Raw genomic sequence first — 17,209 nt, 5'->3', positions numbered from 1 at the left:
TAATATTTAGCAACAACTTAGTCTTAATGTTGACATATATGATGAATCTTTTAAAAATGAATTTTTTTTGTTGCCAAACAATTTAATTGTTGTCATAGTATTGAGTGTTGCTGCACGTCGTTGCCATTGACCCAAACTGAACCGAATCGACTACAACCAAACCAATGGATATGTATTATATTTGGTTTGATTTGGTTTTAATAATTTTAAAACCGACTAGATTGGTTTGTTTTGGTTTTAACCCAAAACCGACCCATGAACACCCCTACGACCTCACCCATTAAAACTAGCTATATTTAGCCCTCGCATGTTAAAAGTTAAAACTTCATTTTCATCTTTAAAAAGGCACGTATCATGCTCTTAGTGAACAGAAAAATATCCCTTTTATTATAGAGTTCACTTTAAAAAAAAAAATGCTATATTTACCCCACCCTAAAGTGTAAATAGAGTTCATTTTTATAATAGAACATTCAAAACAGAATGAATTGTTACGAGAAACAAATTTTCTTTCTGGGATAGCATATTCAAAATTAAAAGTAAGACACTTCACTTCATTCTTTTTTAATAGTGCCAAATTGGTAATTATATAAGTAAAAATTACGTGGGATTTAATTTCTCTCTTTTTAACATAACTTTTTCTTTATTCAACTTTAAAAAAATACAAAGCTCAACCAATATATCCACCCCCTTCCTACAGGTATAAGTACTCCCTCCATCCATAATTAATTTGCAGGCTTAACGACATCTTCCGGATAGAGAGAGAAATGAGAGTGATTTAAGTGTGGGCAAATAAGTGGGTCGTGCCATTTAGGATTTAAAATGGGGCTGATTTTTTGTTCAATAACACCCGACTTTTTAAAGCTGAAAATATAGTTTTAACGGGTGAAGAACAAATATAACTAGTTTTAATAGGTGAGGGTAAATATAGCTCTAAAGTATGACCTGTTAAAGAGGTACTCCCTCCATCTCAAATTATATATCGTCTTTTTGTTTTACACGTCCTTTACTTTTATTTATGTCTAAATTATAATCTTTCTCCATTAAACATTTACTCTATTTATGTGTCATCTACATAATGAAAAAATTCTATTAAGAGTAAAATAGAGAAAAAGTAATTAATTATGTTTTAAACTTCTAAAATTATACATAATTTGAGAAAATTATTTTTAGTAACGAAGACAAATAATTTGAGATGGAGGAAGTACATAACACTTTTACACTAACAAAGGCCAATATAACACCAATATGACCCTTTTCCGATCACTTTACTACTTTACTTTAGTCTCAGCTAACACAAAAGTGTTGTGAGTCACTTGTCCCTACTAATAATAGCAAGCCTGTTTGGCCAAGCTTTTAAAATTTGTTTATTTTAAAAAGTATTTTTTTTAAAAAGTACTTTTCAAAAAAGCACATTTAGCGAAAAGTAATTTGTGTTTGGCCAATTAATTAAAAAAGTACTTTTGAGCATTCATTAGTGTTTGACCAAACTTTTAAAAAGTGCTTCTATTTGCATTTTTGTCAAAAGTACTTTTCAAAAAAGTGTTTTCGGGCAAAAGCTATTTTTTTTAGCTTCTGAAAAATTATTTCTGCTACTCCCAAAAGTACTTATTTTTTCACAAAAGCTTGGCCAAACACCTCACTTTTTTTCGAATAAGCACTTATTAAAAAAAAAAATCGAATAAGCACTTATTAAAAAAAAAAAAAAAAAAAAAAGGTATAGAGATTTCTTAGCAATCCAGTATGGCCAGAATTTTTCTGCTTCGCTCTCACAATGGTATTATTCCCTTTCTCTCTACTTTCCATTCTTGCTCTGCAATTTCAACAAGACCTTATTCTTCATATCATAGTAATACATATATTTCAGTAAACAGTAAATTTGAGATGGTAAAGTGTTTAGATGATGCTGTTACTCTCTTCCATCAAATGGTCAGAATGAAGCCTCTTCCTTCTGTTGTAGACTTCTCTAAATTATTGAAGACTATGCTAAATATGAAGCATTACTCAGCTGTCATTTCTCTTTTTCGAGAAATGTGTACACTGGACATCCCAATTAATGATTTCATCTTGAATATCGTGATTAACAATTATTTTCTGATGCATCATGCTGATTGTGCATTTTCGGTGTTACCCATTTATTTGAAGAATGGCATTCCATTTGATGTTGTCACCTTTACCACCCTATTAAGGGGAATCTTTGCTGATAATAAGGTTAAAGATGCGGTTGAATTGTTCAAAAAATTGGTGAGAGAGAAGATTTGTGAGCCCGACAAAGTCATGTATGCAACTGTAATGAATGGTCTTAGCAAAAGGGGCGATACCCAAAAAACTTTAAGTTTGCTCAGGATAATGGAAAAAGGGAACACTAAGCCCCACATATATATCTACAGCATCGTTATAGATGCTCTTTGCAAAGATGGAAACTTAGATTCTGCTATCAACCTTCTGAACGAGATGAAACTGAAAGGCATTCGTCCAAACATAGTCACTTATAGTTCTTTGATTGATGGTTTGTGTAAGCTTGGCCAGTGGGAAAAGGTTACGACTTTGTTCTCTGAGATGGTAAATCAGAATATTTATCCAAATGTGTGCACCTTCAACATAGTGATAGATGGACTATGTAAAGAAGGGAAGGTTGAAGATGCTGAGGAAGTAATGAAACACATGGTCGAAAAAGGTGTAAAGCCTAATATAATCACCTACAGTGCAATAGTGGATGGATATTGTTTGCATGGTCAACTAGATAGAGCGAGGAGAAATTTTGATCTCATGATAGAGAAGTGCATTGAGCCTAACATTATTAGCTATAACATACTAATAAATGGATACTGTAAACAAAAGAAATTGGGGGAGGCCATGCAATTGTTTCGTGAAATTTCTCAAAAGGGATCAAAGCCTGATATTATTACCTACAATACTATCCTGCAGGGTCTATTTGAAGTCAGAAGAATTGGTGATGCAGAAAATTTTTATGCCGAGATGCTATCTGTGGGGCCCATACCTGATTTAATCACTCATCGCACTTTGCTCAATGGTTATTTTAAGTACGGACTTGTTGAAAAAGCTATGTCCCTCTTTAATAAGTTGGAAAGAAAGAGAGAAGATATTGGTATTGTATTTTACAATGTTGTCATTAATGGATTATGCAAAAATGGTCAACTCGATGAAGCTCATGCGATTTTCGAGAAGCTTTCTTTGATGGGATTGTTTCCGGATGTGAGAACATACACTGTAATGATAAATGGATTTTGTCTTCAAGGGTTGTTTGATGAAGCTAAAGATATGCTGAGAAGAATGGAAGACAACAATTGTTTTCCAAACAATGTCACTTACAATGTTATTGTGCAAGGATTTCTCAGGTTCAACAAAATTAGTGAAATGACAACTTTCATGAAGGAAATGGCTGGAAGAGGCTTCTCATTTGATGCAACTACAACTGAGTTTTTCGTAGACATTCCAAGGGAGAATCCTTCCGTCCTTGACATGATACCAGAGCTTCACTTGAAAAATACGAAGTGAATATTTTTTTCGCTTGGTTTATTCGACTATGCTATCACCATGATACCATATCCTGTTTATCCATGCAAAAGAAATATCATCCAATGCAATTGCAGAAGCTGATGGCTATTAGAACATTGTCTGAGCTTTCTAGGCTGGCCTATTGAGAAGGTAGATGAAATATTTTGAGTTTTTTTTCTTTTACATGGTGTTGCAGAGTGTCAGTCCACATTTGTCTTGGGGTGGGGAAATGTTCTGGGATGGTCAGCATCTGAACTCTGCCATTGGTTATGCTGCTCGCTACAACACATATAAAATGGGATTCGGCCTATTACTAGATGTTAGAACATTTTGTCATCAAATCATATTTTATCTAGACTTGAGGTATTATAATATTGTTCAAAAGATGAATGGTTTGTTTGGGACTGAGGTGTAGTTATTATTGTTATTGTGTTGGTAACACATGGTAACAACTTAAATTTCATTGCTGTTAGACAGTTAGTTCTCTCTGGTCGCTTGCTTATAACTATTTCAGTTAGTTGAGAGGACTTCTATTTATTTTTGCAGTTATTGTCTTTCCTGAAAACTAACATGTATATCATGCCAGTGAGACATTTGATTGAATGCTTTCTCTGAGGAAGTTTTTCAAAAGCTATAAACAAGATTCAAGGCCATAGTCATTATTCTCCTGCCTCTGTGGTATGAATAGCTTTAGAATAAATTAAACTGCAGGTCTTCCAGACTCGAAAGGGTTTATATTCTATCGTTTTGTCTTAGTACTTCCCATGATATTGTCGAACAAGAACATCAAAATATTCATGTTTCTGAGTAACATTCCGAAAGAGAAATAATTATTATGTTTATGAACTGTTGCATCAGGCTTTATGTCCTCAAGTTAAATGACGTATTGTGAAGTTCCAGTGGTTCAGAAATAATTATTATACTCAATATGACGAGTTGGAATAATCTTTTATCACTTTACAAGTGTGTGTTAAGGTTAAAAATGAAAAGATAATAATGTGTGACATCGTGCTGCCAACTGGAATTAAAAGCCTAGAGAGTGGGAAAGAGAGCAAGACGAATCATCAGAAGTTCTTATAGCATCATTACTCCATTAAAGTAAACGTTTCCAATCAAAAGAAAACCTCCGTCATTTACCTTTCCACCAGGACCGCCCATTGAAATAGTAGACAATTTCCACCATCATTTACACGGTATATAAGTTAGCCAGCTGTAATTGCGACGTCTGTTTGACGCCATTGTTTTGGTAAAAAAATGTCATGAGTTCAAGTCTTGTCATTTCCACATGTTCTTCTTCTGGACAATAATGAAGGATGAATTGAAATCAATTAAAATTGTTTATTTTATGAGACTGTATGCACTTAAGGTGTGTTTGTGGGTACATAAAGAATCTTTTTCTTTCAATCATATCCCAGCAAAGGTTTTCTTTGGCGGGGTTTCATTTGATTTGTTGTGGATTGGATGATGGAAAACCAAGCAAGCACGAAGCATGTCGTGGTTGGCACATGGTTTCGGGTGTGAACGAGCATTATGGATAGTGGAGGTTAGGCTTATAAATGGTTTGCTTTTGTCTGTGCTTCTGCAGGTACTATTGCTTAGCTCTGCTCTTCTTTATCGTGAAGTTGCTTCCATCGCATTAATAATTATAAAAAGGTTACGATTAATTTGTTTTATAAAAGGTTGCTATTAGTAATTTGCTTCTTTTGGTTTTGTTCCTTGATGGTCACTCTACTACAAACTTAGTATCAAATTTGAACTGTTGTCTTTCTTAATCCAAAATATGGTGTTCATTGGCAAAGTGCAAGGAGGAATTCAAGGAATCATATTTGATGGAAATGCACTCAAGAATTCTGTTCTACGACATGCCCGCTTAGTGAATCCAGTAATGCTGCCACTTATGTTTGCATTAAGCTCCACAGCATCTGACATTTTCAGAGACAAGGGTAATGCGCTGATGGTTCTCGGCTCTGGTGCACTACAGATGATAATATGTATGATGCTATGCAATCGACTAGTATCTTCATGCTTTGTCTAAACTTACTTTGCATCTCACCATTGTCATTACACACATAACATTTATGTATTTATATGCACGCTTATGTAAATATCGCTTCTGTAGTGAGAATTCGAGAAAACTGATTGGTTGCATGATGCAGATGACAAACCAAAATGTTGGAGCATTGGTGGTTATGGAAACTTGGGAAAATTAAAATAAAACAATTGCTGGAATTAATAGAGGAAGAGGTATCAACCCCCTTCTAAAAGTATCAGCTTCTTCTTGACTGGTATTCAGTGTCAATGTCATGATTCTCTTTATACTACTTTGTATTTGTGCTCTGGGAAAGGAATACACAGACAATTGCCAGGCTGAAATGTTTTGAATATCCATTTTGTACTGTCAAGTATTTGCAGGATGATTTGCCAGATACCAACACAAGCAATTGGTCATAGTTACCGATTTAAAAATAAAAAAATAAAAAAATAGTTTGTCATAAGAATGTACTACCAAATGATCTTTGTACTTTCTTCTCTGCTCCTCCCCCTCTTCTTTGCTCCTTTTTCTCATTAACTCTGTTGAACCAGATTATTTCAGGAAAATCATAGTACAGGGTGCAAGTCAATGAAAAGCTGGGGACATTATGACACAGAGGTAAACTCAAAAGCCTCATCTCGTCAGAAAGTAATGTGCAATATCACAATGTGTTTTTTGTCAAAACCGATTCTAGTATCTAGATCCGTAGTTAAACTTGTGAGACATCTTGGTCAAATTTATATATATCTGAGTTTGCAGAACAAGCTCATCACGGTCACACAAGAAGCTATAGTTCTGAAAGCTTGCAACCAGAGGCGGATCTAGAATTTGAAGGTGGCGGGTGCCACTATTTTTTTCAATGTACATCTTGTTAGAAATATATATTTGGGTCGGGTCCATCTCTTTTTAATTTATTCGGGTCAAATTAATAGGCTTTTTTTTTATTTGCAAATATGAAAATTACATCTCAAAAATCAAGAAACGAACATAATTAGCATCTTAAACAAGGAATCATACTCATTAACACCCATTAACATCAGAAGTAAAATCAACATTTTCACCAGGGACTTGCATCTCTTATGTATATTAAAAAAAATGAATTTGCACAAGTAAAATAACATCTTTAATAAGAGAATTACACCAATCAAAATAAGAAAAATAATAGAAAAATTCTTCAATTGGTAAATACACCCCATAAGTAAATGTAGAATTAGATAAACTACAAGTTCTCAAAAATAAATCATAAATTTCATGTTTTTTCTAAGCAATGATTATGAAATTTCCATCACAATTTAAGTAGTAAAAGTGATTTAAATTGAAATTATACGTACTCTAATTCATTTCTCATTTTATTATTAAATACTCCAATTCATTTCTCATGTTATTTATTGCTTGTTAAGAGTGTCCCAAGTCAAATCTAGATAAGTAAACATGGACGGAGGGAGTAATAAACCAAAGAAATTATAAAAAAATAAATAAAAATTAAATTTTGATCTCAATCCAAAATTCCCATTGAGATCCAAGTTTTTCGATTTAAATACTCACATATTTGAGATTAAGAGAAATGTTTAATTTAAGGGATTGTGAAGTTTCTATTTGTGTGTTCTCGCTAGAGATCACAGATAAATTAATAGAAAAGAGGAAAGGCAATATAAATGATAAAAAGATAAATAGAAAATTGGGAGGGCCGAAAAGGGAATTACTGGTACAAAGGAAGTAAAAAGCGCAAAGAAAAATAGGAGTCGAAAAATGTTTAAGATAGATTCAAACTTATGTCAGTCAGCCGTGACACCTTTGTCTAATTTACGATTGAGGGTGGCAGGATCAAATATTTAACCTAATTTAAGCAAATTACAACATAAGTATATAAAAAATTTATTAATCGAGAGGGTGCCATGCCACCCTCACCCTAAAGGGTGGATCCGCCTCTGCTTGCAACTGTTAACAAGTGCTATTTTCTGAGGCCTAGCCTTTTTTCAGTGTATTTGCTTCAAACACAAGAAGATAAGCTTAAATATGCTGCAACATGTTACGTGTATGTACTGGTTTGTTGGCAAGTAGAAGCCCCACATTGGTTGGGACAAGGTGTTTTTGAAGGTCTAAATGTGGAAGTCCATCAAGTGTCCTTGAATAAGTGACATAATCTCAATGTATATGTGTAATGAGTTGGAGTTGGACTTGTGGTACGGGCTGGGCTCGGACCTTCAAATAAAAGATAATTTTCTATTTTTGATTTATCGATCATTTATATAACATGTTATAGTTTTATTTGAGACTTTTTAGTTTGGAATTTTAACTGAACCTTTCATGAAATAAGATACTTTTTGTGAATAGTCTGCTTCAACCTCTATATTGCGTCTTTCTTGAAAGTGACTTATCAATTTCCAGAGTACGTTTGGCCTTATCGTATCCCTAAAGGCCTTGTTTGTAATCACCTAAATGGTATACCTCCCATATTTGTTTGAGGACAATGATCTTTCAAGCTTTTTTCTGGCATGACATGTCACTTGCCAGATAACCGCGTCAGGCGCATTCCTACAGTTGATCAGACTTGTATGATGGGATGGTGTCCATTGGAGATGTTTGTGCTGTTGCAATTGAGCAGAAGAACGAGCTGAACCGTGTAAATGCTTACATACAAGGAGTTTACTAGATGATGACAACAATAAACAAATGGATCATTCCCTTTTTCTTGTATATATTTGCATGCTTGGTTCTCTAGTATTTGTTTGCGCCTCTAGAGGTGGCCTACTGCACTACTTTTTCAGTTTAGTGTGCTTATAATTGGCAGTTGTTTAAGATGGTAATTTTTTTGAACAAGATAAATGGTGTTTCGCCATGTTTTAAGGGAACAATATCGACATATTCTTAGGTGCATTATGCGGTATTTTACATTGTTTGAAAGATTTAACTTTATTCAACATAAGAGGGAACTGGCAAGTGATCTGGTTGAGGTTCCTAGTTATATTAACTAGTAAGCTTAACTCCTTGAAAATAGAAGTTCAAATAACCATTTCAAGCAGAAATTAAGTACTTCGCAAGTTGATCACGCCATCACGCCGCAACATGCTGAAATCATACACCACGGAATACTTGTCCATAGTTTTGAAAAAGTTTGAGAACTATATTGCCACACATCCTTAAAATAGGATTAAGTGACATACGGTTAACTGTATCATGGTTTGATTTATGCAGTCTCTCGAATTAGGAGAGAATACTGGATGAGATGATTATGAACACGAATTAGTTTATCTCAAAATTTTCATTTTTTACGGCAATGTTCGAACATTCGAAATTTATACACATTTTCCCGATTAGCAAGGACAATATCCTAAAGTTCGAAACTTGTACATATAGAAAAAGAAGCAAGTGTCTGTCATTTCGTTTAGTTGTGAATATCTTTAATTACATTACAAATGCGAATTATATTGAGATTATTTACAAGAATACCCTTGGACGTAGGTGGTCTTGGACTTTTGAAACTAACTTGCCCCATGGACGAAACTTTAAGTCTAACAACTTTAAGTGTCTGTTATTATCGTATATATAGATAATGTATTAATATTTTCTGAAGACATAGATTCTCATTTTAAACATTTAAACACTTTCTTTAAGATCGTTAAGCATAACGGTTTAGTCGTGAGTGCTAAAAAGATAAAATTGTTTCAAACAACAATTAGATCTTTAGGACGTGACTTATACCAAGGCACATATAAGCCCATTTGTAGAGCAAGAATTCTCTTCAAAATTTCCAGATGAAATTCCTGACAAAACCCAATTACAGAGATTCTCAGGAAGTCTTAATTATGTTGCAGATTTTATCCCAAATAGTAGAAAAATCTGTGAACCCCTTTACAAGCGTCTAAAAAAGAATCCAGTTCCATGGAGTCTAGATTAAACTGAGACAGTAAGAAAAATCAAAACTATCATAAAAAAAACTCCCAAATCTAGAAATCCCAAATCCAGATGCTTTTATGATACTAGAAACCGATGCTTCAAATGAAGGATATGGTGGAATTCTCAAACAAAGAGTCTCTCTAGAGTCTTCAGAACAATTAGTTCGTTTTACCTTGGGAATCTGGAATTCTGCACAAAAAAATTATAGTATAATCAAAAAAGAAATTTTATCGATAGTACTATGTATTACAAAATTTCAAGATGATTTAATAAACAAAGATTTTTTATTAAGGGTTGATTGTAAATCAGCAAAATAGATTTTACAAAAAGATGTTAAAAATTTGGTTTCAAAACAAATCTTTGCCAGGTGGCAAGCTTTATTATCTAGTTTTGTTTTTGAAATTGAATATATTAAAGGAGAATCAAATTCTTTACTAGCTTTCTTACAAAGGAAATTTTTACTGGGTAACCATGAGGCCAGGAACCTCAAAATCCCCCTTTCAGCAGAAAACCAATAACAAGTATTCAGCTTTAGCTAAATTCCCTAACCTAGCCAGGCCCATGAGGCCTACAGGACCAATTACAAACCAGGCAAAATTAACTATTTTTGGATCTATTCCCCAAATAGAACCACCACAGTCACCGTACCAGAAGATGCAGAAACCTTCTACAAGCTCAGCCGCAGGTACTATTCAGACTAGCGACTGTTGTGGGATGAAGACCCCAGAGTCTTTCGCCCAAGCAGTTAATCCTAACACTCCTTCAAAAAAGGAAGGAAAGCAACAAGCTTCTCCAGAAGAATTCGCCATTATTGAAAAAACAAGATTACCTATCATGGCATTGAACAAATATTATGAAAATTGGAAAGTTGAGCATTTGCTCAAACCTTGTTACACTAACAGATTATATTGAAACAAATGATCCTATCAAGACTAGGAGGTATTACGAATTTATCCTGACAGATACAAGATCCATAACAATTAAACATCACTTGAGGGATGTATCTGACTGAAATAGCATCCAATATTCAAAGTTCACTATAAAAAAAATCATTAGCCCATTTGAATGGAAAGTTGATCATCTCCACACCCCGATTGTGTTATCCAAACAGCATAGGCCGCAAACCTTCAGTTATTATGACTATGAAGCAGCTTGGTACAACTTCTTGTATGTACGATCCAATTCTCATACATGGTTCGTCAAATATAGCGAACAAATGACTAGCTCAATAATTCCTCGATGGTTTTACAATTGGTGGATGAGATTAGGAGGGCATGAGCTAAACATGCCCAAAAGCTTCCAAGTTCATTATGAAAGATTCCAGAGGGAACAAGAAATTTCTACCCTACCGAATCATATCAAATTATGCAAGTATTATATTGCTAAAAGAATTTCTTATATCACCAGCTGGTTTTTTTGTTATAGCTGAAATAACTAGAATTAAGTATTTAATTAAAATCATTAAAAGTAAAGGATGGACGCCGGATACTAAAAATCCCAAGCTTAAAAATCCAAGACCATCCAGCAGCAGGACAGGATCGACAGAATTAAAGAAAAAACTCTTAGAAGCTTTGAATAATATTGACGACACTGATCCAGCTGCAGTTCAAGAATTGCTCGATACAACGTCGTCATCAGCAAAAGATAATGGAGACATGATGGACCACCAAGGCATGGCTCAGGCATATCTCCACTATCGAGAAGAGTTAAAGTAATTTGCCCCTTCAGAAGAGCAGGAGGCAAAGGACAGCTGGAAAATAAAAAGCAAAAAAGAGGCCTATAACTTTTGACAAAGTGGCCAACCAACTTTTTAAAAAGCAGATCAGTAACTTTTGACTTTAGCAGAAGACATCTTTAAAGATAGTCGTCCACTTGTAACAATCTAGAAGGTGTTAATTATTTCAGAAGTCTATAAAAGACTCTCAAGGTGTAACTTCTAAGGCATTCGAAATTCACCCCCTACTTTCGATAAGCCTTCTCCCTTCCCTTCCTGCAAATGTTTCCCGTGTTTGCTTTCCTATGTTTTGAATAAAGCTTCAGTTTTTATAAGTATTTTCTTTAAATTACGCAATTTTATTACTTTACTTTATTTTAGCTGTAAGGTCCAACTGTCAATGGTATCAGAGCCAAGTATGAGTGGCTAAGTTCTCATACTATCCTAGGGTTCAGTGGAAATCCTGTTATAATCCTTACATGTTCCCATACTGTTAAGTATTTAGGTTTACTGCTCATCTTTCTTAGAGCTTATTAACTTTATTCTCTAGTTCAAAACTGTTATACCCTTTTAGTCTTAGTGTGAGGTATCCGAGTAATTCCTGGATAAGACGTTGGTAAGCCTGAAAATACCGCAATCACTCAAGTGCCAGGGAGGGCCACATAGAAAAGAGGGTAGTCGTATAAGCTACTAGAGAAACAGGTTAATAAGAATTAAGGAAGAATCATAGTAGACGCTAATTAATTACAGTAAAGAACATGTAGGATAAAGATAACGGTGATAGTAGACACACACCCGTAGGATAGTATCCATTCTTCAACTCTTTCTGCAGAAAGAAAAGTTTTATGAAAACTCATATTTTTTTTTTAAATCTAAATTTTTATAATAAATACAAGTGGACTTTATTTTCTGAAAAGAAAAAAAATTTACTTCACATAAAATTATTAGAATAAAAAATCTGGTTTCAACCTAGAAACCCTTCATTATTATAATTATAATAGAGATAATAATAAGAATGCCTCCTTAAGAGAAGTTTTAGTTAATGAAAATCGTTATTATTGGTTACTAGAATTCTATAAAGAAAATCTAGCTTTCCTTGAATATTGTATTAACTGGTGTCAAGAACAACTTGACAAAATACCCCAGTTTTAATCATGAATTCTGAAAAACAAAATATCTTAAACAACGTTAATATGTCAGCAGAAGCTACAAGGATAGCTAAAGTTGACAGTGATTTACAAAATTGGAATATTCCTACGGAACCATTCCGAGCAATATATAATACAGGAAAGTTTAATTTTGTTTAGCTAAATATCTGTTATTGGTTTTCTGCTGAAAGGGGGGTTTTGAGGTTCCTGGCCTCATGGTTACCCTGTAAAAATTCCCTTGTAAGAAAATCTGGTAAAGAGTTTGATTCCCCTTTAATAAACTGGTAAAGAATTTGATTCTCCTTTAATAAATTCAATTTCAAAATAAAAAATAGATAATAAAACTTGCCACCTGGCAAAGATTTGTTTTGAAACCAAATTTTTAACATCTTTTTGTAAAATCTCTTTTGCTGACTTACAATCAACCCTTAATAAAAATTTGATCACTAATAAAAAGAAAAAGAAGATAAATCTTCTTGATGTTGATGAAAAAGTAAAAATTTATTCAATCCTTGAAGAAAATGATAACGCTTCATCTTCTAATGATGATTATAGTAATGGCGATATCAGTACAAATTACAGTTCAGAAAGCAGCTCTTCTGAAACTGAAGACTGTCATTGTACAGGAGCTATTTGTACCTGTAGTTCAAACTCAATCAGAGTTATTACTAGTGAATCAAAAGGATTCCTGATGAAGTAATCAGGAAGAAATACTTAACTGAATTAAAAAATATTGTTATTAACCAAACCAAAGGCAAACCATCGATTGAACCTTTTAACATGAAAAATGTTATGAATAGATTCTCATCTAAAGAGAAAAATCCTACAATCCAAGAATTACAATATGAATTAATCTCTTCAAAAAAGAGATCAAAGAAGTTAAAACAAGACTAAATAAAGTCGTATTGGATGTTCTCATTGATCAAATATTATCCCAGACAAGAAGAAAAGAAGCTTTTGTAGAGGATAGTGATGATAATAATTCAAGACTTATTGATAACGAAGAAGTCATTGAAACATCAAATAATAACAGTGGAGTTGATTCTTTACAAATAGTTAAACCCATAGTTTGGCATATTCCTATTACTCTAAAAATAGGAAACATCTAAATACTTTCTTTAAGATCGTTAAGCATAATGATCTTACGGCTAGAATAAAGTAACGTAATAAAATTGCGGAATTTAAAGAAAATACTTACAAAAACTGAAGCTTTTATTCGAAACATAGGAAAGCAAACACGGGAAACATTTACAGGAAGGGAAGGGAGAAGGCTTATCGAAAGTAGGGGGTGAATTTCGAATGCCTTAGAAGTTACACCTTGAGAGTCTTTTATAGACTTCTGAAATAATTAACACCTTCTAGATTGTTACAAGTGGACGGCTATCTTTAAAGATGTCTTCTGCTAAAGTCAAAAGTTACTGATTTGCTTTTTGAAAAGTTGGTTGGCCACTTTGTCAAAAGTTGTAGGCCTCTTTTTTGCTTTTTATTTTCCAGCTGTCCTTTGCCTCTTGCTTTTCTGAAGGGGCAAATTACTTTAACTCTTCTCGATAGTGGAGATATGCCTGAGCCATGCCTTGGGGATCCATCATGTCTCCATTATCTTTTGCTGATGATGACGTTGTATCGAGCAATTCTTGAACTTCTGCTGGATCAGTGTCTTCAATATTATTCAAAGCTTCTAAGAGCTTTTTCTTTAATTATGTTGATCCTGTCCTGCTACTGGATGGTCTTGGATTTTTAAACTTGGGATTTTTAGTATCCGGCGTCCATCCTTTACTTTTAATGGTTTTAATTAAATACTTAATTCTAGTTATTTCAGCTATATCAAAAGACCAGCTGATGATATAAGAAATTCTTTTACCAATATAATACTTGCATAATTTGATATGATCCGGTAGGGTAGAAATTTCTTGTTCCCTCTGGAATCTTTCATAATGAACTTGGAAGCTTTTGGGCATTGTTAGCTCATTGCCTCCAAATTTCATCCACCAATTGTTAAACCATCGAGGAATTATTGATTTAGTCATTTGTTCGCTATATTTGACGAACCATGTATGAGAATTGGGTCGTACATACAAGAAGTTGTACCAAGCTGCTTCACAGTCATAATAACTGTAGGTCTGTGGCCTATGCTGTTTGGATAGCACAATCGGGGTGTGGAGATGATCAACTTTCCATTCAAATGGGCTGATGATTTTGTTTATAGTGAACTTTGAATATTGGATGCTATTTCGGTCAGATGCATCCTTTAAGTGATGTTCAATTGATATGGATCTTGTATCTGTCAGGATAAATTCATAATACCTCCTAGTCTTCATAGGATCATTTGTTTCAATATAATCTCTGTTAGTGTAACAATGTTTGAGCAAATGCTCAACTTTCCAATTTTCATAATATTTGTCCAATGCCATGATAGGCAATCTTGTTTTTTCAATAATGGCGAATTCTTCTGGAGAAGCCTGTTGTTTTCCTTCCTTTTTTGAAGGAGTGTTAAGATTAACTGCTTGGGCGAAAGACTTTGGGGTTTTCATTTCATAACAGTCGCTAGTCTGAATAGTACCTGCGGCTAAGCTTGTAGAAGGTTTTTGCATCTTCTGGTACGGTGACTGTGGTGGTTCTATTTGGGGAATAGATCCAAGAATAGTTAATTTTGACTGGTTTGTGATTGGTCCTATAGGCCTCATGGGCCTGACTAGGTTAGGGAATTCAGCTAAAGCTGAATACTTGTTATTGGTTTTCTCGCTAAAAGGGGGATTTTGAGGTTCGTGCCTCATGGTTGCCCTGTAAAAATTCTCTTGTAAGAAAATCTGGTAAAGAATTTGATTCTCCTTTAATAAATTCAAAATCAAAGCTAGACTTGCAAAGTTTATCGAGGGCGTGGCGACAAGAAGAACCTTCATAATATGTATATATTAAATAACCTGTTATTCTGGCTTGGGGTCTGCCGGTCCGGACCTTCAAATAAAATGCTATTTTTATTTATTTATTTATTATTTATTTCTAAGACAGCTTTTAGTTTTATTTAAAACGTAAGTTTAAGTTTATGTTTTGAATTCTAACTTAACTATGCGTTACCTTTTCTAAATAGTGAATAACCTTCTTTAATCTCTATATTACATCTTCCATATAAGTGGCTTATCGATTTTAGTGTATGTTTATGCGTTACCTTTTCTAAATAGTGAATAAGCTTCTTTAATCTCTATATTACATCTTCCATATAAGTGGCTTATCGATTTTAGTGTTTGTTTCGGCTTTGTTATCACTGGAATAGACTTGTTTTTATTCCCATAAAGAATATACATGCATATTTCTTTAATAACGATGATTTTCACGCCTCAAAGCTTCCTAACAGAACATGTCACTTGCCTGATAACCACATTCCTGTTGTTGATCAGACTATATGACAGGGATGTGATGTGTCCGCTGGAGATGTTGTCCGTGTTGTTGCAAGTGCGTAGGGGTAAGCCGAACCGTGAAATGCTTAAATACAAGGATGTTACTATATAATGATGACAAGCATGGATCTTGAAAATAAGTGGATGGAGAAGATGGAAGCCAGTGTTTCCTTATGCGTAAACATTATAAGTCTAGTATTATCATTTTCAGTGCTATTTAGTTATCTTTAGGAACGTCAAAATTTTCCTGTTTCTGAGCAATCCCTCCCGAAGAGAAAAACTATCTGCTATATTTTCTTTTGCCGATTTCACGAGCAGTAACTACTTATAGTTGTCTTTTTCATAGGTGTTTCATTTTTCTAATTTTTCCTTTTTTAATCATTTTCACATTATTCAGTGTTTGTTAATTTATCTGTAGGTTGGGCAAGTTGCCAGTACTGGAATGGTTGTACTGAGTTGTGTTCAGAAAATTTCTGAAAAAGTTTCAAGAGTCACTAGTATCTTAACGACTGCATTTGGGACTTGCTTTTCTTGAACTCTTTTCTTCCATGCAGGTGTCTCTAGCATCAGACTCTATGTGCAACTACATGTCTAGAGATATTACAGCAAGCTTTTGTTACTATTACATACTTCGGCAGGTAACCTTTTGTTATAACTTCTTTCCGAAAATCTAACTTGATATCCTGCAGGCTAGTGTTGGTCTTGGCACTTCAACTATGTGCATTTCCAGTAGTTTTGCATTTTCCTGTTGGCTTTGAAATCTCTCTTCCTAGTTTCTAACCTGTTGATCTGATCTTGTCAACTGTACTATTTGCTGCAACTGTGTAGAGTCTAGTGAAAAATGAAAGCCCCAAATTTAATGCCTCAAAATTGTCATTATCTTTTCCTAAATGATTGCATGCAGATTCCAGTAGATCATTTCTTGCCCTTAGGTTTTGACACCTTGTTGGTAGAACAATGTTAGCCTTGTAATCCAGTTTAAGTTAAAAACTGACTACCGCCTCTTCCCTCTATATTGCATGGACAGACTTGGTCTGTGCCTGTGAGTCCACTTATCTGTAAGCCATTTGTTCTTGTTTCCTAATTTACCGCTCTTCTCTTCATCAGTTAAGATATATGTACTAGCGGTTTTCATCTGTTTTCTCTTTCATATCTTTCTGCTATGTGACATCTCATTTCTTTTTGCTATGTGACATTTTGTTTATGTATTGTTAGAGATTCAGAGTACCAAACTCTGGTAGGAACCTAGTGTGTAGATAGTTGTTGCTTCTTTTGTAAAGAATCATATCTCTGCGCAAATTTCATACTCTATCTTGGATACCACCTGTGTACGGGGAGAAGTGGTATACGAGGTAAACTAACCTAATTACCGGGACTCCCAACTATGATAGAGCTAGGGAAAGTCTGCTATTAACCTAAAGATATAAAATGAATCTAGTATGTTCTAGCATATAAATAATGTACTTCTCTCGACTTTCAATGTAGACATTAGAAACTTCTTTTTGCG

General features: G+C 34.1%; 1 protein-coding gene across 3 annotated transcripts; it reads left to right on the top strand.

Moving 5' to 3' along the window:
• The first annotated feature begins 1,486 nt into the window (after positions 1 to 1,486).
• LOC132605739 (putative pentatricopeptide repeat-containing protein At1g12700, mitochondrial) lies at positions 1,487 to 8,435 on the top strand. Of its 3 annotated transcripts, XM_060318949.1 has the most exons (5): positions 1,487 to 3,666; positions 4,932 to 5,507; positions 5,673 to 5,760; positions 6,100 to 6,166; positions 8,063 to 8,435. In XM_060318949.1, the coding sequence occupies exon 1, from the start codon at positions 1,741 to 1,743 to the stop codon at positions 3,514 to 3,516; it is 1,776 nt and encodes a 591-aa protein (XP_060174932.1). In that variant the 5' UTR covers positions 1,487 to 1,740; the 3' UTR covers positions 3,517 to 3,666; positions 4,932 to 5,507; positions 5,673 to 5,760; positions 6,100 to 6,166; positions 8,063 to 8,435. The 3 variants fall into 3 exon arrangements, with proteins under 3 accessions (XP_060174932.1, XP_060174933.1, XP_060174931.1); XM_060318950.1 differs by having other exon boundaries at positions 1,487 to 5,459; XM_060318948.1 differs by having other exon boundaries at positions 1,487 to 5,507.
• Positions 8,436 to 17,209: the final 8,774 nt, after the last annotated feature.

The sequence above is a fragment of the Lycium barbarum genome, chromosome 8 (genome assembly GCF_019175385.1).
Source record: "Lycium barbarum isolate Lr01 chromosome 8, ASM1917538v2, whole genome shotgun sequence".
NCBI classification, from domain to species: Eukaryota; Viridiplantae; Streptophyta; class Magnoliopsida; order Solanales; family Solanaceae; genus Lycium; species Lycium barbarum.
Note: the sequence above shows the minus strand (reverse complement) of the source record. Positions and strands in the feature narration are given on the sequence as shown.

What these genes read in the sequence shown, in the direction of transcription:
- LOC132605739 (XM_060318949.1), top strand. Translation starts at nt 1,741, where the DNA reads ATGGCCAGAATTTTTCTGCTTCGCTCTCACAATGGTATTATTCCCTTT.